Below are 21,219 nucleotides of genomic sequence, written 5' to 3' on the forward strand. Positions count from 1 at the left end.
CTCTTATTCAGTACTGTTGTAACTGAATGGCTGCTGAATGACAGATTGCAACCAGACTGATGGTTATTTACTGATTCATGTTAAATTGCAGAGAAAAATTAAACATAATAAGATTGTTCTCTGAATCACTTGCTACAGTTGTATTATATAAAGCTATAATTTTAATCTGCACAATACTACAGATTGCTTAGGGATCTGTCAGAAGCAATTAAATACAGAACTACATTATGCATATTTAATAAAATAATAATAATAATAATAATAATAATAATAATAATAATAATAATAATAATAATAATAATAATAAATTTGAATTTATTAGCCGCTCCCTTTCCACACAGGACTCGGGGCGGCGTACAATAAGACATATAACAACATAAAACATATGTGCAAACACATAAACATCCAAATACACACATATACAAAGACATACATGCACGGAGGAGGTAACAAATTACATCACATTTGGACAATTAAAAATCACCATTAAAAAACCCCATTAATAATAACACAATTTAAAAATTTAAAAGGACTGTCAGGAGGAATAAGAAAAAATTTACGGTTGAGCCAGGCCAGATAATTGAAAGAGGTGGGGAAAATTTTAGTTCAAAGATTTATTCAAAAAGTCTTTATAGTAAGCAAAGGCACAAAAAAACTGTCCTCAGTCCTCCAGATAAACTCATACATGATAATATTCATTCAAATCAGAATGGAAGTGAAGAAGACAAAACAACTTTCACAATATAGCTCTGGGTTAAACACATTCTAGGAAACACACCCACACGAACACCACACCAACACCCACACCCACAGAATTTAAAATTATGACCACCCATCTTAAGCCAAACTCAAACAAAAGATAAAACCATATATACAAGTATTAAACAGAAAGCAGAAAAAAATGGCCCATAGCTACACTTCCATGCAAAAATATTATAGAGCAGAGAAGCTAAATTTAGAACAGCCCAGAAATGCATTGGCTTATAAAGCTTCACTTTTACCAAGAAAGTTTCAAATCTGTTAGAAGCTCATTAACCTCTGCAATGAGGCAATGTCAGCCAAGGTAGAAAAGTACCGTGTTTCCCCGAAACTACGACATGTCCTGATAATAAGGCTGTGCCATATTTTTCCTGTGGGCAAAAATATACGCCCTCCCCTACTAATAAACCCCCAGGACAAACCCCCCCTCCAGCCAGGCAGAGTGCCACTCACCAACCTAGTGATATCCCAAAGGCGCCATACCGCAGGAGCCGGGACAAAGGTGCTCACATTGTTTGCCACTTTCAGGATACCGCTAGGTTGGTGAGTGGTGCTGTGCCCAGCTGGAGTGGGGGCTTGCTGGGTGGCTGCTCTCACGAGCAGCCGCCTGGCAACCCCCCTTTCCAGCTGGGCAGGATGCCACTCACCAACCCAGTAATATCTCAAAGGCGCTAATCTGTGTGGCGCTCTGCCCAGCTGGAAAGGGAGGTTGCGGGAGCGCCTGTTCCGCCCCCAGCTCACGTGCCTCCAAGCCTCACCATGCCCTGGCCCAGCTCTCCCTGCAGGACCAGGGCCCCGACGCTGCACTGCCACCACCCCCGTGCTCCGAGCATAACTGGCTTCCAAACTCTGGAGATCTGCTGCTGAGTCTTCCGGCAGCGGCAGCTCTGGGACTATGCTCTATGATTGTGGGCTGGCTGTTTGAAGACTCTGGTGAGACAGAACTGCTGCCTGAAGGCCTGCGGGGTGAGGAGAAGGAGCTGGACAATAACCAGCAGTCATAGCTGCCACACTACAGGTCTCTGAAGATAAGGTCTAAGCTGTCACCACTCTAGTGCAGGGCTCTCCATGATGCGAAGACAGCAGGGGGGGGGGAGAGATGCTCTGCAAAAGTCTTCACAAGAAAGGAGTCTTGCCCTTCCAAATGAGCAGCACAAAGGATGGTTCTATCTATATAACCAGGAGCAGAGTGCTCAAGACCCCCCACTGTCAACAACTGTTTATTTATTCAGATACTGTAGGCCTTGATTTCCAAACTGAAACCTTGTCTCTTTGCTGCTGGACCTAGACTAGCTGACAAATCTATAATGTTTGTGACTTTAAAGTTTGCTTGATCGTTCTTGTGCCTACTGTTGTGGATAGGAGATCTTCTTTAAAAACAGCTTGATGAACTTTAGGTGATTTGTCTGCAGTCCGATTTCTTTGCCACTTATTCATGTGTGTCACACAATTTATCGGTAAAGTTTGCAACCATCTCTCTCTGTGTGCTTGGCCTAGGATAGGACACTACTTTTCCTCAATTGATACTACAGCAGTTTATTGCAACATAAATAAACAAGTAAATAAATATGCAAGTAAGTAAATAATAAACACCCGTAGAAGCACACCTCCAAAATTAGAACTTTGTTACACTTCAATCCTGAGATCAAATGTGGGATAACGAAATTTCTCTGTAGACTTTTTTTTTAAATATCTGTTGCACAGAGCTAGATTTTAAACTGTTTTACTTCTGTTGTCTTTTCCAAAATAGTAGAATTAGAATAGAGTCCAAATTCCAGTATTACCTAAAAACACCCTCACAAACTAAGTGGGAAATTGGGCTTGATGTCCTGAATGGTCTCTATTTCTGTGGCTCAATGGAAAAAAATGTTTTCCATTTTCCATCCAAATTTACCTTGTAAGAGCTGGTGTAGCCATACTGCTTTGTACCGCAATAGCCATGGGAATACCCCCACAGCGAATCACTCCAAGTTCTTCTACCATTGCTGTAACATAGGAGAAATCCAAATTTAGGCCGCCATATTCTGAAAATAAAAAAAAACATTATCACTACAAACTGATTTAAAGTTATGAATTCTAGAAACACATTCAACTTCTCTGCTCAAGTCCATTTTAATGAATTACTGTGATGAATTACTGCTATCACCTATGGAATTAAAATGGTAGCACAATAGGTCTTTCGGAGAAAGATCAAGGCATGCTGAAGACATTTTGCCAACTAAGGACACCACTTGAAGTCAATCATGTTTTTTACTCAGACCAATGCCTAAAGGTGACCTGGATAGTATTCTTACCTTAACACTGATGAGAGGACGAAATCCTCTGATTCTTCTAATAAATTAGTTTGGGAGATGCTGGATAGCGTTTAAAGAATATTTAAGGAGAAAATTTAGGAGGCACAAGAGAATAGCTAGGTATGCTGCTGCTACTTCCTACACCCTATTGTCTAAGGCAACTACCTCACTATAATTCCTGTCCTTGGAGGACGCAGAGAGGTTAGCTTTGACTGGACTATGAGGCTATCATTCTAACTGCTTAAGGAGCTTGATTGACAGTCCCAGAGCAATAACATGAGTTGCAGAATCTCTCTGGCTGCAATCATTTTACAGTAGTTAACAACTTTATTAACAAAAAAAACCTCAAGAGCATATTATTCTAATCCATTATATATACAGCATACGTTATTTTTTTTCAGGTTGTTCCGTTACCTAAATTTCTGCCCTAGGTTAATGAAAACAGAAGTTTTTTACCACATACTGTAGGAGAGTAAATCTACACTACTCCAAAAAGAAGTCATTGATATGGCAGACGGTATATATATGAATAAATGAATCAAATTTATGCTTGAAGACTGAAAACAGGACATTGTGTCTACCACTAAATGTGGAGAATCAATAACTTCCAGCAAATGATTTATTATGCTTGCTTAATAAATGAAGGAATGAATAATTGGAATGGCCCATGTATCATTGGTATTATAGCTTCCAGCTCTATTCTGAATTGAATTGAAGGTTGCAATGGCAGATTTTTCCTACGGAGAACTTCAAAGCAATTTTTGAGATAACTGCAGTTAAAAGCATTTAGATTAGAGTTAGGCAAAAAAGGGCAGCATACAGGAATTTCTATCACAAAAAATGACCGTGAGGGCAAAAATAAGAAAACTTGAATGCTAACTTCACAATGACAAAAATCAACGTAGGATCAAAGCAGCAAAACGGTTAACAATTCCTCAAAGGTGACCATATCACAAGAATGGGAAGGGGGGAGGGGGAAAGTGTTAGTTGCTCTTTTAGAATTGTATCAAAGAATGATAGTATCCAACTGAAGCTTCCCTGTGTGACACAGACAAAAATACAAGTGATGGCTTAGTGGTTAGAATGCAATACTGGAGGCTACTTCGATTCTCACAGGCTCAAGGTTGACTAAGCCTTCCATCCTTCTGGAGTAAGTAAAATGAGCACCCAGATTGTTGGAGGCTGTAAAACACTTAGAAAGGGCTGTGAAGCACTATGAAGCGGTATATAAGTCTAAGAGCTATTGCTATTGCTACCTGTGGCTAGGGGTATTAGACTATATCTAGGATCCTTCTGAGCCTTCTGGATCCTTCAAACCAGGGCGGGGAACAATGGCCCTTCCTGAGCCACTCAATTCTGGGAGTTGAAGTCCACAAGTCATAAAGGGCCCATCATTCATCTCTGCTTTAAAACAATGATACAGTGAATGACTCAGTAGATGTGCTTACTGAGTTGCAGCTCCTACTCTCTGAAAAGATATCTATCTCCCTGGAGATTCATGCAGCTTCTTACAACATTCGGAAAATTATCAAAACCTGGCTGTTTAGGTAACCATGTAGCCCTTTTAGTTAGTTTTGTTTTGTTCTAGATTCTGGTCAGCTGTATTCTTCTTTTTATACATATTGCTTCCTTGCATATTTATTTGTAACTGCTGAGGAATCAAGCACCCTTGAAATACTGATGAATAAAAGAAATTAAGAAAACATAAATTACAAACTGAAGCTATCACAAAGGAAGCCCTCATGTCCTTGCTTATAAACTAATTAACTTTGTTTGCATAACTTTAGATAAACCAAATTTTATTGCCTACTGCAGGACAGATATGAGACCACACACACACACGTGCGTGCGCACGCACACACACAGCACATACAAAACAAAGTGGAAACTCTCTCTCTCTTTCTCTCTCTCTATGTGTGTGTAGAGGTGGACAAAAATGGACAAAATAAATAATCTTACAAAACAGAATAAAAATAAAAAAATTGCAAAATAAATATCTTTAATTTAGTAAATGGATTCTAGCAGGAATGAATTCAATGTACCAAACTAATAGGAAGAAATAACATTGGGTTCACTCTTTAATTTATGGAAGGAGGAAGTTAGGAAGGGCAGTCTAATACTTTTGTTCCTTCCTCTAACTAAATGTGTTTCTTCTAAACTCCACTATAGTTTTGCCATTGTCTTCTTGATCATTAAAAAATATTATTTTTAAGAGTGCTTGATAAACTCATTTCTTGACATCATAGTCCCAGAAAAGCAAACATATACTTAGAAAGACAAGATCTGAAGGAAACTACAGAGTTCATCTGTCTTTCACTTGGCTTGCCTAGGTTACACAAAATTCCTGGCAATAAGGGGGGAAAACGGCTGTTTTTTTAAAGGAAAAAAAGAACAATGTGTATATGCTGACTTCGTTTTGTTTGGAACAGAGGATGCTGAGTCAAACAAATCTCCCTGAGTTTTTATTAAAAAGTTTAGAGATAAATGTAAAATTTAAAGAAAGAGAAAAGGCAAGCCCGAATGTAAGAAGTTCACTGAAACATGTTTATTGCAAAAGAATCTATAATCCACTTTTCGTTATATGTTACATTTTCAAAAGAGCTGTGCAATAAAAGAATTAAAATAACAGAAATATCAAAGTTTAAGAACAATAATTTCTCCCTCCTGCTCTCCCTTCCCCCCCTCTTCCCCCCCTTTATATGAACAGGTAGACTTGAACTCATGACCATAATCACTCATGATTTGACAGTCACAAAGCAGTTCATCACATGACTTGACTTAATTTTTTTTGCAGTGGTTGTTAAAAAGAAAGCTGTGATTATTGAGTGCAGTGCTAAGTAAATCCTACGGTCACTAACAGTAAGTTCTCTCTGGAGCATTTTTGCTGAAAACCAAATATAAATGCCAGGTTTTGGCAAAAACATCATAGTGACAACAGGATGCTGAAAACAGCCATAAATCTGGGCTGATTGCCAAGGGTCCAAAATGCAGTTATGTGATTGTTGGGAAGGGCATCTGTCAGAACGGGGTCATAAGTACCTCAGGGGTACTTCAAAGAGGCTAAGTGACTGGTTGTAAGTCAAGGAATATCTTAATGAATGCTCATATAACTAAGCTTATACATACCTATTTTAAATATATATAAAATTTTAAGTATGTGTTTGTGCATATGTATTTGTGTGTGTGTGTCCATTTGTGGACTAAATATTAAATAATATTTTCAATCTCATATCATCAACAGATTGCAATTCTGATATGTTATAAACTATGACATGTTCTTGAACATCTGTTCTTTCATTTCAGCTAGTAGGAAGTTACTTGGAGAAAAGATTGTATTGCTTATTCATGCATGGAACAGAGTGCATCCAGCACTTTAAGCAACGTATAGTGGCTGAATTTTTGCTTGTCAAAAGAGTTCCACCAACTAAAATTCCTCACATTCACCCTGAATGCAGATTGCTTATGGTAAGGATGATAAATTAAGGACAATCAGATCACTCAAAGGAAGTTCCAGTTTTTGAAATCAGAAGTTGCTATTCATGTGGATTTCCCTGAATCTGGTACTGATATCAACTAAAAGTGCTAAATTAAAATATTCAAAACTTTGGAACAATTAATACGTATACGAAAGGAAGCACAAGAAAGGAAAATTTGTTGTAATGTGCTAAAACCTGGTCTCACACTTTTCAGGCTACCCAAATGGCAATTACAAAGTCGGATCTCATCATCTTATTCCATCTGCCATATAATAAAAACTGGGCACAATGCAATTTTCACCTTTTCTCAAAGCTGAAGGAAAACTTTTTTGAGCATCTGTTTGACTCAAATGAAGGGGTGGACAGAATCTGGCTGAAAAGACAAATGTAGCTTTCACAACTTTAAGAAGCTTCTTCATTGTTGAATGAAATATCTAATGAATATTGTGGTTATGTGGTAAAGCAAATGCACATAATGAAAAAGTTGTTGACAAGCATTATTTAATTCAAACTTTTGTTTCAGGCTACCTAGAATATAGAAAGGTTTTATACTGCAGAATTATACTGAAGGAGACGATATGGTATGTGCAGAATCATTTTAAGACACATGAATTCTATGAAAAGATGTATCAACATTATACTTTTAGAAATTTACTAAAGTCTTTTGAAATACTAATTTATATTAAATATACTTAACTTAATATTAGAAGATATTCCAGGTACTGGGTATATTAAAACTTAAATTAGAAAAGCAATAAATTTTATTAAAAATACTTTTGAACATAAATTGAAAAGAAGGATTGTACTAGGTACTTGTATAAAGCACATAGCAAAAAGGTAGCATATAAAATTAAAGTATGAAAGACTGGCCTAACAGCACCATGCATTTTACAGTAATGTATGTTGCCTTAGAAAAACATTAATTATTTTATATATTCCCCTCCCCTCTTATAACAATTGAACTTTGAACAGTAATTGTTCAAATATTCCAGGTCCTTCCGTATTTTTGCTCAGAAACACAAACTTACATTTATTTGTTGGTTGATTGGTTGGTTAGTGAATGTCCAAAGCACTTTTAAATACCTGTGAAAATTTTAAGTGTGTGTGGAGGGGTGAACTTTCAAACTTTTTAAATTGGTGGAAAATTGGGAAATCATATTTAAAAAAATATAAAGTGTTTAAAACAGTTATCTTGATTGACAAGTTAATAATGCTCCTTTGGAAAGACCCATTTCTAATGGATTACAGTTGACTCTCAAGCTGCTTTCCATGCACAAGTGCTTCCCTGAAAACTGTCTATCATATATCAAGTCCACACACAATTACACTCTCATGAATAAATAAAAATATTGAAAACTTGTACAACATTTTACAAAAAAAAAAAACCCTTGAAGAGGCAGAATAAAAATAGCAGTTCAGAAGAAGAAGAAGAAACAAAGAGAGAACGAGATAAGGAAAAAAAATAATAAAATAAATGATACAGCAGAATGTAATTTTCTTCTTCCAAGAGGTTAAATAAATAAGACTACAGAACAAAACCATAATAAACACCTGAATTCAACAGCTGGGCCAGATCAGGACTTGTCCAGCTGAACAAATGAAAAATTCCTAAAGAACACATTAAATTCTGCAGATACATCATATGCCTACACTTTATCCTCAGTGTTGCCTACAATTGAAATTCTGTGCCTTGTGAAGACTGCCTGTGTAGTCAAATTTGTGAACCATGGTTCTAAAATTAACTTATGACTTCTTATTGACTTCTGGTACTGAAACCAGAAAAAAACTTGGCTATAGGCAATAGACGATATCTGTAAATTGCTTCACTTGACTTTTCCTTAGTAAAAACTTGTTCTGCCAATTTGCACAGAATAATAAAACTCTGGCCGTAAAACAAAACAATATCCAAACACACTACTGAATCCAGGAAATGAACTAAAGCTTGTATTTCAGTATTACATAGTTTGAGTCAATATTTGGGTAAAACCACACCACATCAAACCCAACTCAACCCAACCCTTTATATATCATTTCTGACAAATTCAGGAAAAAATATTTTAAAAGTGTGTATTCCAAGTTATTTGGTTCATAGTGCGTCAGCATTCTAAAGTTTATTTTTAATTCTTACCAGTAAAATATATTCTAAGTACCATTAAAAAAATAAAAAGGAAAAGATTTTGAACTGAGAATTAAACTCCTGGGCATCTGGGAATTTTCAAATTTCTTTGAAAGTACTATCTTTCCCACTTTTCTTTTCTTAACAAGAAATAATACAACAGGTTTTGAAGAAGTGAGAATGTGAGAGAAAGATAATGGATTTTTAAGTAAAATGCTAAATCCTAAAATGATGATAAACCAAATTTAACATTAACTACACTGAGTACATATTAAACTGGGTATTTCCACAAAGGCAGGGGTGTCAAACTGGATTTGTTGGGATGGCTGGATCAGCATTATAGTTGTTGTCTACTGGCCAGATGGGGGGAGGAGAAGATGGGATGGATGGCTTCCTGCGGCACCCTGCCGGCCAAAACAGGGCATGTGGGGGGGGCATGTGCAGCTTCTGTATGGCTCCTTTTTGGCCTGGATTGCCTCCTGAAGCACTTTACACACAAAAATGGGGCACAGAAGGGAGACTTTGCTGGCCTCTTTGCCATGCGCAGCCCACCTCCATGCCTCATTTTGGCTGCCAGGGGCACTGTGGACCAGTCCTTTGCTATTTCCAATCAGGTACCGCGGGCCAGATTTAAGCACCCCGTGGGACAAATCCGGCCTGCAGGCCTTAATACCCTTGTACAAAGGAATTTCAAAGAATGAAACTCATTCAAAAAAAATTCAACAATATAAATTGATCTCAATTTACAACCATAACTGAGCCCAAAATTTCTGTTGCTAAGTGAGATGATTGCTAAGTGAGTTTTGCCCCATTTTCTTGCCTCAGTTTCTAAATGAATCACTGCAGTTCAAATTAGTAACTGTTGTTAAGTGATTCTGGCTTCCCCATTGACTTTGATTGTCAGAAGGTCACAAATAGTGATCACATGACCTTGGGACACAGCAACAATCATAAATATGAACCAGTTGCCAAGCATCTTAATTTTGATTACATAATCATGGAAATGCTGCAAAGGTTGTAACTTAGAAAAAGGGTCATAAGTCCCTTTTTTCAATGCCGGTGTAACTTTGAACAGTCACTAAATGAACTGTTGTAGGTTGAGGACTGCCTGTACAAGATGTTTCATATATTTGTTACCATGTATCTGTCTCTGAATAATAAAAGCAAAAGAGGTAAATAATGAGCAATTAATGAAGACTGATTCAACCCAAACAATGCACTGCACTCATGGTGCAGAAAAGCATTTTACAAAACTGCCTTTATGCGAAGATACTCTGTTTCACCAAAAATAAGATAATAAGGATAATAAGCCCAATTGGGCTTTTGAGCGTACATGCTAAAATAAGCCCTCCCAAAAAAATAAGCCCTCCCCAAAAATATTGCAACACAGCAACAGCCATGAGGTGACCATGCTCACCACCTCCTGCACCCCAAAAATAATAAGACCTCCCTGAAAATAAAGTGCTTATTTCCAAGTGCTTATTTTGTGGGTCAAAAGAAAATAAGACCCTGTCTTATTTTCGGGGAAACACGGTAGTGGTTCATGGAAATTTTTATGTCCTTCTCTACAGCGTGTTTTAATTAAAAATTATCTTTGATCTAACAACCATTCGGAAGATTTATATTCTGTTTCCCTAAATTAAAAGGATGTATATACCTAATTCTACATTTGGAAAGAAAAACATGAATCCCAAGATTAGTTCTGTACCGTTACCTTATTAAGTAACCACAAGTATATGTTATTCATCACAGAACTGGTCATTATTGAATGGGGCTAGAGTAGACAACCAAAGTTCAAAAATTATAGCAGCTTGTTTAGTGACTGTTCAAAAGGACAACATCTCTGGGAGGGAGGTGTCTTATGACAAGTGTTCACACTTAGGACCACTGCAGCATCCCCATAGTCATCTGCATTAACCCAAGGTCATACAATCACCATTTGTAACATTTCCAGCTGGCTTCCAACAAGCAGAGTCAATGGGGGGGGGCAGATTTGCTTAACAAACACATGAGTCACTTAACAACTGCAGTGATTCACTTAACAACTATGGCAAAAGTGTTGTAAAATGAGGTAAACCCATTTAAATGCCCCATTAACCAGGGAAATTTTGCGCACAATGTAGTCAGTCGTAAACTGAGAACTACTGTATTTTTCAGAGTATAAGATACTCCGAGTATAAGACACAGCTTAGTTTTGGGGAGAAAAATAATAATAAGAAAAATTCTGCCTCTGCCTACCAGCATCCATGGTATTCAGCTGACATATGGTAACAAAGTCAGCCAATGAATAGACATAGCAACTAAGTCAGCAATTAGGGCTATTTGGACTCTGAAATTTGCTGTGTGAGCAAGGAGACAGGAAGGACTCTGGCATAGCAGAGAACTGAAAGTGAAACTGCTTGTGTTTTGCTTGTATTTACTGCTATCTTGGAAAATCTGCTTTTGGTAATGTATTGTATATTATTATTATTTTGAATCCTGCTGAACCAGTTTCTTTCTGTGCTTTCTGAATGTGATTGCTGCTGCAAACTCTGACCAGCTAGGTCAGCTTCAGCATTTATTGTATCCTGATTCAGCACAGCTGATTGGCGGGTGGATTGGACTGCTGGAATACCCCCAATCAGCTGTTCCAGGCTGCAGGGATTGCCACAGACCCTAGCTGCCTCCCTGCCTCACATTTTGGCCTCTGGTGGGATGGGGTGGGACTATATTCAGTGTATAAGACGCATCAAAATTTTCATCCTCTTTTTTGGGGAGAAAAGGTGTGTCTTATACTCCGAAAAATACAGTATTTGTATTTAGTTTCCAAGTTTCTATATTCTAATCCCTTATATTAACAGATACATATACTGAATATAATTAATGAAGCTTGATGTGCATTTTGTTTTCTTGGTCATGGTTCATTTTCAAGGGCTTGACCTAAGAGTTCCTAGTTATTTTTGACCCTGCTTAGTTTTTTTTTAAGGTTAACTGATGTCCATTAAGTGCTGCAGAACCTGAATATAAGAATAAAATGTTGAAATATTCCACTACACTTGAAAATAAATGCTATACTATAATGGCAACTCAGTAAGATCTGGAATAGCTTCAAAATAAGTTACATAAAACATGAGCACTTTCCTTGCAAAATGGAAGAAGAAAAGAGACAAAAAATACATTATTACTAAGCTTTTGTTCCATTTTGTTCTATAATTTAATAACATGCATTCATAAAAATTCTCATTTTTGGCTATTCAAAGCAAAATTTGAAGTATGCAATTAACCCCTATTTGCTTTTCAAAGATGCTGCATTAATACAGCATTAGATATAAGAAAAAAAGAATATTTATGAAAAAGTCTAAAGTAAAGCATTTTTTAATACTGTAAACAGTCCATGATTAGAAATTTTAAAAGGAGTGGGAGATGGGGTGGGACAAAAGATTCAAACCTGTAAGAAAACTGAACCCAGCCCTCCATGCAAACCATCTCTCTTCAACTTCCTTAAAACTGACTATAGTAAAGGTAAAGGTTCCCCTCGCACGTATGTGCTAGTCGTTCCCTACCCAAAGGAGTGAGAGATGGGGCAGTGCTTATCTCCGTTTCAAAGCCGAAGAGCCAGCATTGTCCGAAGATGTCTCCATGGTCATGTGGCCACCATGACTAAATGCCGAAAGTGCACAGAGCACTATTACCTTCCCACCAAAGGTGGTTCCTATCTTTTCTACTTGCATTTTTACATGCTTTTGAACTGCTAGGTTGGCAGAAGCTGGGACAAGTAAAGGGAGCTTACTCTGTTACGTGGCGCTAGGGATTCGAATTGCCGACTTTTCTTTCTTTTTTTCTTTTTTTACTGAATTAATTTATTAAAGCATGAATTATTTTGAAATCTCTTTTTCTGAAAATATAATTTTATTTTAAATGATAGGTCATATGTTAACCAGAAATTTAGACTTTGGTTTGACCTTCATTAGTATTGTACAGAACCTTAATTGGAACTGGCAAGAAGGTAAGAGTCAAGCATGTTATTTTACGATACCTGCTTTGCAATATTTTTGCATCATACCTATATTCTAGGCTGGAAACCTTTTATAGAACTGTCATAAAAGTTACCTACAGATCTAAATTACCTTGTGAATCAACCTCAATTTCAGTCTTCTAGCAGATTTTATTTTTATTTTTTCCCTTCTACAACACATTACAGTCATTATATCAACATTGTTATATCATCACATCTGTATATGTATATAACATTTTGCTTCTATATTTACACACCTTTATACATATTCTATATATTATATATATTGTTTTTCGGCTTAATTAATTTTCTTGTTTTGCAGCCATTTGTACCAATTGTTCCAAATTTCATAATATTCCGACTCTTCTTTATCTTTTAATTTCAGTGTTAATTTATCCATCTCTGCACAATCCAAAGTTTTTTTATCACTAATTCGTCCGAGGGGGCATTCTTTTGTTTCCAGCATTGGGCAAATGCTATTCTAGCTGTACTTAGCAGATGTGTTAATATGTATTTAATTTTCTTTGTATATTTCCCTTTGATTATTCCCAGCAGAAAGATTTCGGGTTTGTATTTTATCTGTTCTCCTGAAATTTCTTGCACCAATTTCCAGATTTTTGTCCAATATTTTTGTGTTTCCGGGCAGGTCCACCAAATGTGATAAAAAGTCCCTTGTACTTTTTTACACTTCCAGCAGGTCGGCTTCATGTTTGGGTACATTTTAGCCAATGTTGTTGGTGGAAAATACCAACGGTAAAACATTTTGTATATATTTTCTTTTAAGTGCTGCTGATTGTGTTAGTTTATAATTTGTGTTCCAAATTCTTTCCCAATCCACTAGATCTATGTTGTAACCAAAGTTTTTTGCCCACTCTATCATGCAACCTTTAACTTTTTCTTCTTTTAATGTTACTTCTAATAAATATTTGTAAATTTTCGTTATGAGTTTATTTTCCGGGCCAATTAAATTTTTACCTATTTGTTGTAATTCTGTGTATATTCCATATTCATTCTTTTACATCTTTTTTGTATCTCGAATGTAGTTGGAGATATGGCCACCAATCTATATTTATATTTTGCTCCTTTAATTCCTGATTTGTTTTCAAATTCCCTTGGCTGTCTAAAATTTCACTATATCTAACCATTTTTGATAGATCAAGCATATTGGGATGTGTCATGGCTTCCATAGTGGAAAGCCATGTCGGTATTTTCATGTAATGTTTTTCTCTAATTTTATTCCAGACCTGTACCAGTGCATCTCTAATATAGTGTCTGTGAAAGTATTTTTGTTTCTTTTTACACCTTTCCCATAGGAAAAAATGCCATCCCGTTTGCAAATCGTGACCCTCTAATGTTAGTATTCTTTTATTTTTTAAATTTATCCAATCCCTGATCTATGTTAGTGCCTCCTATTTTGTAATAAAGCTCCCAGTCAGGGAGTCCCATACCACCTCTGCTTCTATCATCCTGTAGAGCTTTCAACTTTATCCTGGCTTTCTTCCCTTGCCATATAAATTTTAATATAATCTGATTCAATTCGGTTAAAAAAATTTCCCTAATTTTATGGGGATTGTTTGAAATAAGTATAATATTCTCGGTAGTACATTCATTTTTATTGTTGCTACTTTCCCTAATAATGATAATTGTAGTTTCCCCCATAATTCTAGACCTTTTTTTTATTTGTTGCACTAATTTTGTATAATTATTTTCTTTTATAGTTGAGCACTTTGCAGTTAGCCATATTTCAAGATATTTAATTTTCTTTGTCACTTGCAATCCTATTATTCTTTCTAATTCTTTATTTTGTTCTTCCTTCAAATTTTTAGTTATCATTTTAGTCTTTTCTCTATTAATCTTTAACCCTGCTACATCTTCATATTTTCCTATTTCTCACATTAAGCTATTTCCTATTTCTAGTGAGTCTTCTATAATGAATACCAAATCATCTGCAAAGGCCTGGATTTTATACTCCTCTTTTTTAAATTTTTAGTTCTTCTTATCTCCGAATTTTGTCTAATTCTTATTAAAAGACTTAAAAGTGTCAGGATAAAGAGCAGAGGTGATAATGGGCAACGCTGCTTTACTCCTTTCATTATTTTAAAGGTCTCTGTACTTTCCCCATTTAATAATATATTTGCCCTTTGGGTGGAGTATATCTTTTCTATTAATCTTTCAAATTGGTCCCCTAATTTCATAATCTTAATTTGTTGTATCATGAATTCCCAATTTAAATTGTCAAATGCCTTCTGTGCATCCAGAAAGACGAGTGCCACTTGTTTCTCTGGATGCACCTCATAGTACTCTAAAATATTTGCTATTATTCTAGTGTTGTTCCTGATTTGTCTTGTTGGGAGAAATCCATTTTGGTCTGGATGTATATAGTGATTTAATAGTTTTTTCAATATCTCCGCTATTATTGTTGTGAATATTTTATAGTCGGCATTTAACAACGAGATTGGCCTATAGTTTTGAATCTGTTTTTTATCTGCACCTTCTTTAAATATTAATGTAATATGTGCTTCCCTCCATGAATTGGTATTTTTGCTTTCATCAGTGCCTCATTGTATATCTCCAACATCAAGGGTTCTATTGATTCGTTCAATTCATCTATTATTTTGTACCATTCTGCTGGGAATTCATCTGGGCCTGGCGTTTTATTATTTTTCTGTTTCTGAATTGCCTGTTTCAATTCTAGTTTTGTTATTTTTTTGACAATATTTCTTTCATATTTTCTGTTATTGACGGAGTTTCTTCTCCATTTAGATATTCTTTTATTTGATTTCCATCTACTTGTTCCCCTTTATACAGATTCTCAAAATACTTGTATGCAATCTTTTTCTTCCCTTCCATTGTATGTTGTAGTTCACCAGTTTCCTCTTCAAGTTGATATACTAATCTTTTTTCTCTTTCTTTTCTCAATCTATATGACAGCCACCTCCCCGGTTTATTTGTTTGCTCAAACAAGTTTTGTTTTGTTAGTTTTAGGCCCTTTACCATTTCTTCCTGGCCTAATATATTTAATTTATGTTTTGCTAACATCCAATCCTTTCTAATTTTGTCACTTTGTGGCTTATTTTGTAATTCTATTTCTAAATTTTTAATTTCCTTCTCTAATATCTTCTGTTGTGCCCATTTTTCTTTGTTTCTTTTTGCTGAATATGCTATAATAATTCCACGGGAATAAGTTTTCATGGTGTCCCATAAATTTTGTATAGATGTCTGTTCTTTTGTGTTTTCCTTAAGGAATAATTCCAATTCGTTTCTACATTTTTGAATAAATTCTTTTTCTTTTAATATTTGCAAATTTAACATCCATCTTTGTCTAGTTTTTCCCCCCTTTCCAGATTATTTTAATGGGGTTGTGGTCTGCCCAAGTATTTGGTAATATTTCAATTGTATGTATTTCTGCCCCAATTTCCCCATTCATCCATGCCATATTAATCCGTGACCAGGATTGGTGTGGGTTGGAATAAAAAGTAAATTGGTTTTTTTTTCTGGTTCCATTTTCTCTAAATATCTATCAAGTTTAGCTCCTCCATCATCTCAAAACAGGTTGTTGGTAATACTTTTTTTTATTTTTAGTTTTTTTGTCACTTACGTAATCTTTTTTACTGTCTACTATGGCATTATAATCTCCTATTATGCAGATATTCCTCACTCCAATTTCTCTAATTTTTTCATATAATTTTTTATAAAAGTCCTTCTGATTTTCGTTTGGGGCGTATACTGCTACCAGTAGTATTGATTTTTGATTTATCCATATCTCTATCATTAATATTCTTCCCTTTGGGTATGCATAAATTAAATTTGTCTTTATCCCATCTTTAACATATCGTTATCCCTTTTCTCTTTTCTTCTGCTTTTTTTTTTTTTTTCAAAAAAGTTTTATTGGTTTTTTTAAAAACATTTATGTGGAAAAGGGGTAGGTGGAATTACAAATTTTGGCAGTTGCAAATGTGGCAGACGCCCCCTCCCTCCAAACTCCTAGGTTACATCAAAGTATCAAATCTTAATATAAAATCATAAAAAGTCAGCATCTTAATTCTAGAAAAAATAATTTTCAATCAATTTATATAATTATAATATATAGTCTAGTTATAAATTCATATTTACTTTCGGTCTGTTTATAACATTGTGATTTCCTTATTTATTTTTGTGATCTGAGTTTTCTTAGTGTTGCCCCTTCACCCCCCGCTGGCAGAGCTCCGGCCCCTCCCGTGTCCTGTATGTCTTCTGTTTTTTCTAGGTTGGCTTTGTTTTTTTCCATAAAGGCCTGTGCCTCTATGGGTGTATTAATTCTGATTCTTGTCTCCTCCCAGAATATTAGCATACCTTCAGGCATCAACCATCTAAACCACACCCCCTTCTGGTATAGTTTATTCGCCAATTGCGAATAATTTTTCCTTTTTTCCCTAATTTTTTTGGGAATCTGCTTTAGAATGGTTATCTCCCTATCACAGTATGTCAATGTTTGCCCCCTTTGCACACCCAGTATTTCATCTCTTGTGGTTTTCCTAAGAAATTTAATGTGAACCTCTCTGGGAACATTATGTGTTCTGGCATATGCTGAATTCACTCTATAAGCTAGGTCTATCTCCCAATCCATCTGCTGTTTATCTTTGTGTAGGTATTCAGCTAAAATATTAGTCATAATGTCCCTTATGTTTTCCCCATCTGCTTCTATTACATTTTGAAATCTAAGATAAAAGGACATTCTCTCAAACTCTATTTTCATTTGTTGGATGTCAAGTTCTTTGTTCCCCTTCTGTAAAGCCTCTACCCCCCCCCTCGCCTCCGCCACCCCACCCTCCACAAGGTCCAGTCTCTGTGAGTTCTTAAAGATTTGGGCTTGGTTCTGTTTGATTTCATCTTTCATTTCCCTTAACTGTTTCTTAATTTCCTCTCTTTTCTTCTGCTGATGCTGCATATAATTTTCCTAATTTAGGACATTCCAGATATTTTATATCTTGTTTTTTTTAAAGAATTTTATTGGTTTTTAAACATTTATAGGGAAAGGTAAAAGGGTACAAAGAAAATTTTGGCAGCTCCCGTGCTAGTGGTAGAAATCCCCCCAAATCTCACAATTTTTACAATGTTAAAAACAACATATAAAAGATAAGCATAAACAGAATCTTGTTTTACATTATATCAACCATGTGTTCAATCATCTCTTTCTTTGTCACTTTCTGGTATATCAACAATTATCATAGTATTTCAAATACATTTATTTTTGTGACCTGAGCCTTTTCGATATTGCTTCCTCCTCCCTGTCCCCAGATGGAGCCACAGCCCGCCCCTCCTTCATATCTTGCACATTACTACCTTTTTCACCACTTTCCCTATTTTCATCCTCTAGGAGAGAACTATGTTTTTCAAATGAAGGCTTCAGCCTCCTCCACTGCATTAATTCTAATTCTACTTCCCTCCCAAAAAATCAACATTCCCTCTGGCAATAACCATCTAAACCAAACTCCTTTTTTCCCTTATTTTTTTCGGAATTTGCTTAAGAATGGTAATTTCTTTATCTTTATATTTTAATGGTCCCTCCCTTTGGGCCCCTAGCACCTCATCCCTCGTGGTCCTCCTAAGAAACTTAACATGTACCTCCCTTGGAACATTGTGTGTTCTAGCATATGCTGAATTAATCCTGTAAACCAGATCCATATCCCACCACAATTGTTCTTTATTTCTCTTAATATATTCTGTTAAAATTGTACTCATAATATCCTTAAGATCTTCATTTTCTGCTTCTGGTAGGCTCTGGAATCTGAGAAAAAAGGACATTCTTTCAAGTTCTATTTTTGCCATAAAATTTTCCAATTCTAAATTTCCCTTCCAGACTGCCTTAACCTCCTCCGCCAATCCAGCTGCCCCATTCTCCAACACCCCAATTCTTTGTTTGTTTTCTGTTATATGTTGTTGTACAGCTCTGAGTTCATCTTTAAGATCTGTCACCTCTTTTTTCAACTCATTTTGACCCTCATAATTTCCTGAAACATTTGGCTAACAGATAGTTCTTTTGAGCTCTCTCCAGTCCCTTCTTGTTGTAACAATGAAGTAATCTTCATCTGTTGCATGCTTGGACCAGAGGTGGCAGAGGCAGGAGCTGAGAATGACTTGCCTGTTGGAGGTTTTTTGGGCCCCATTTATCTACGTTCAGGGATGATAAGTCTTTTACAAAGAGAATGGCGTCAGTGGAGCACGCAGCTGTGCCGGTCCAAGGCAGCAGGCAAATCCAAAAGTAAAAAGTTATTTCTCCTTCACAGTTCCAAGACACGGAGGTACACCAGAAAGAGGAAAAGTCAAATAGTCAAAATTAATCAGGAAGACCACGTAACAGGGGAGGTCCAGAGCATCTTCAGAGGGGGTATTAAGACAATTACCAGAGATTTTTTTCCCAAAGGTAGTTTCAAAAGGCAGCCTTCATTTATAAGTACAAAACCAAAGACGGAGGGGCACCATCTTGGCTCCTCCTTTCGCAGGGAGAAGAACAAGGAGTTCCATAAAGTTTTTTTCCTTTTAAGAAAACAGCTCAGCAGTCACCTCTTGCAGCTGTGATATCAATCTTTCTCAGATAGTTAGTACAAGTGGCAAGTCAGCCTTTATTCTCTCTCCATTCCGATATAGAGAGAGATAGTTCAAATGGCGCTTTGTCTGAGGGGGGGGGGGGTAAAGCGAAAGAAACACCCCCCTCTAATCTTCCAGTTTCAAATGGATTGAACAAAAACTTACAATAGTCTGCTGCTTATCTGTTAACGATGATTAAGGAGATTAGGGCGGATCTCTCCCCACCGGCATTTCAGCTGCTCTTCTTTCACTTAACTCTTTCTTCCTGGAGCCCATTCGGCAAAAGGGCAGACAGCCCGCAGCTGTTTCATGCCCCCCCTCCAATCCCCGGCTCCTGGGGTGAGGCTGGAAACACCCCCGCCGGCTGCCGCCGAGTCTGGGGGATTCCAGCAAGCCGCCCTGTGGCAGAAGACCCCTCCAGGGTCCCCTATGCTCCTGAACGGAGCCCACTGGGGAGACGAGCAATGGACAACACGTCCGTCACCTACAGGAACTGGAAGTGACTCTCCTTATATCTTGTTTTTTAATGTGTGTTTCCTATAAGCATATTATGTCTGCCTTTTGTTTTGTTAATTTTCCCAGATATGCTTTCTTTTTGTTGGCGAATTTAAACCGTTAACATTTACTGACAATAATTGAATTTCTTCTTCCATCCTCCTAATTCTCCACCTGTCTTTGTTTTTTATTAACTCTAGTTTCTTTTTTGGCTCCTTGTTTTTGGTCTCACTTCCTCCTCTCTCTGTTGTTCTTCCTTCTCCCTACTACTTCCTCCCTGTTCTCCTTCCGTTATTCTTTGTTGTCGTTCTTCCTGGCTTCTATATTCCATCTCGTCTTTACTGCTCTGTTCCTCTTCCGGGCCTACTAGTTGCTCATAAATCCTGTGCCTTCTCCAGATTGTCAACTTTAATCCTTTTCTCCTACCAGGTTACCAGCATCCCTTCAGGTACTAACCACTTAAATAGTATAGCTCGTTTAATCAATTGTGTCCCCAGGATTGATATTCTCTCCTTTGCTCCCTCACTCTTCGCGGGATTTGTTTCAGAATTTGTATCTCTTTCCCTTTGTACATCATCGGCTCTTGTTATTTTATAAATTATATCTCTTAATTTTTTCCTCGCGAATCTGATCTGTAGTTCTCTAGGCAATTGGTGTTTTCTGGCATAATTGGTGCTTACCCTGTATATATCGTCCAACTCATTTAGAATCTCATGTCTGTCTCTTTTTAACATCTCTGCTATTAATCCCAACATTATCATTGGTAAATCTTCCTCTTTTGTCTCTGTTACATTCTGGAATCGAAGGTAAAATGCTGCATGGTCCATTTCCAGGTGCATGAGAGAGTCTTCTAAGTTTTTGCTTGAGGTTTTCATCTGCTGTTCAACTAAGTTTAGTTTCTTCTCTGTTTGTTCTGTTCTTTTTTCTACCGCTTTTATTGACTGCTCATTTTTTCCAGTGTTTGTTGTATAATTCCCATTTTGTCATCTAATTTCTGTATGTCGTTTTTAACTTCATTTTTCATTTCACTCATCTCTATTTTCATTTCATTCATATCCGTTTTTAATTCACTGTGGCTTTAGTTTCTTGGATAGTTAGCAGTGCTGTCTGCACACTTTCGATATTCGATCCAGAGTTTGGTTTTTCCATTGTAGTCATTTCTTCTGTTGACCTTTGGGATGCTGGAGAAGCAATCAATACCTTTGTCATTGGATTTGTCGCTGGGTTTACAATTGCCTTTCCCCCCGGTTCTCAGTGCTGTTGTTGTGATATTTGCCATCTCTCTTAAAGTTTTATCTTGTTCTTTTAGTATCTTATATATGTTATCCCAAATTAGCATCCAATATCTTTCCCCCCCCCCTTTTAAAATGATTCCTTAACTTAGCTTGTTCTATCTATATTAATATACAAACAGTAGTCTTAAAGCAGTATAAGCAACTTAAATAATATCTATAAATTATTCAATAATAACTGGAAATAGTAAAAAAGAAGTAAACAAACAGAGAGGGAAGGACAGAG

General features: G+C 36.5%; 1 protein-coding gene across 2 annotated transcripts in view; it reads right to left on the reverse strand.

Moving 5' to 3' along the window:
• LOC309401721 (putative acyl-CoA dehydrogenase 6) overlaps window positions 1–21,219 on the reverse strand; it is a 66,052-nt gene that overhangs the window by 31,019 nt on the left and 13,814 nt on the right. For both annotated transcript variants that reach the window (XR_014176790.1, XM_081970896.1), the window contains exon 3: window positions 2,654–2,783. Coding sequence is in view for 1 of the 2 variants with exons in the window: in XM_081970896.1 (XP_081827022.1) it covers window positions 2,654–2,783 (130 nt within the window). In the remaining variant the exon portion in view is untranslated. The remainder of the gene's footprint in view (window positions 1–2,653; window positions 2,784–21,219) is intronic.

Source organism: Natrix helvetica (assembly GCF_964273705.1).
Source record: "Natrix helvetica genome assembly, chromosome: Z".
NCBI lineage: Eukaryota > Metazoa > Chordata > Lepidosauria > Squamata > Natricidae > Natrix > Natrix helvetica.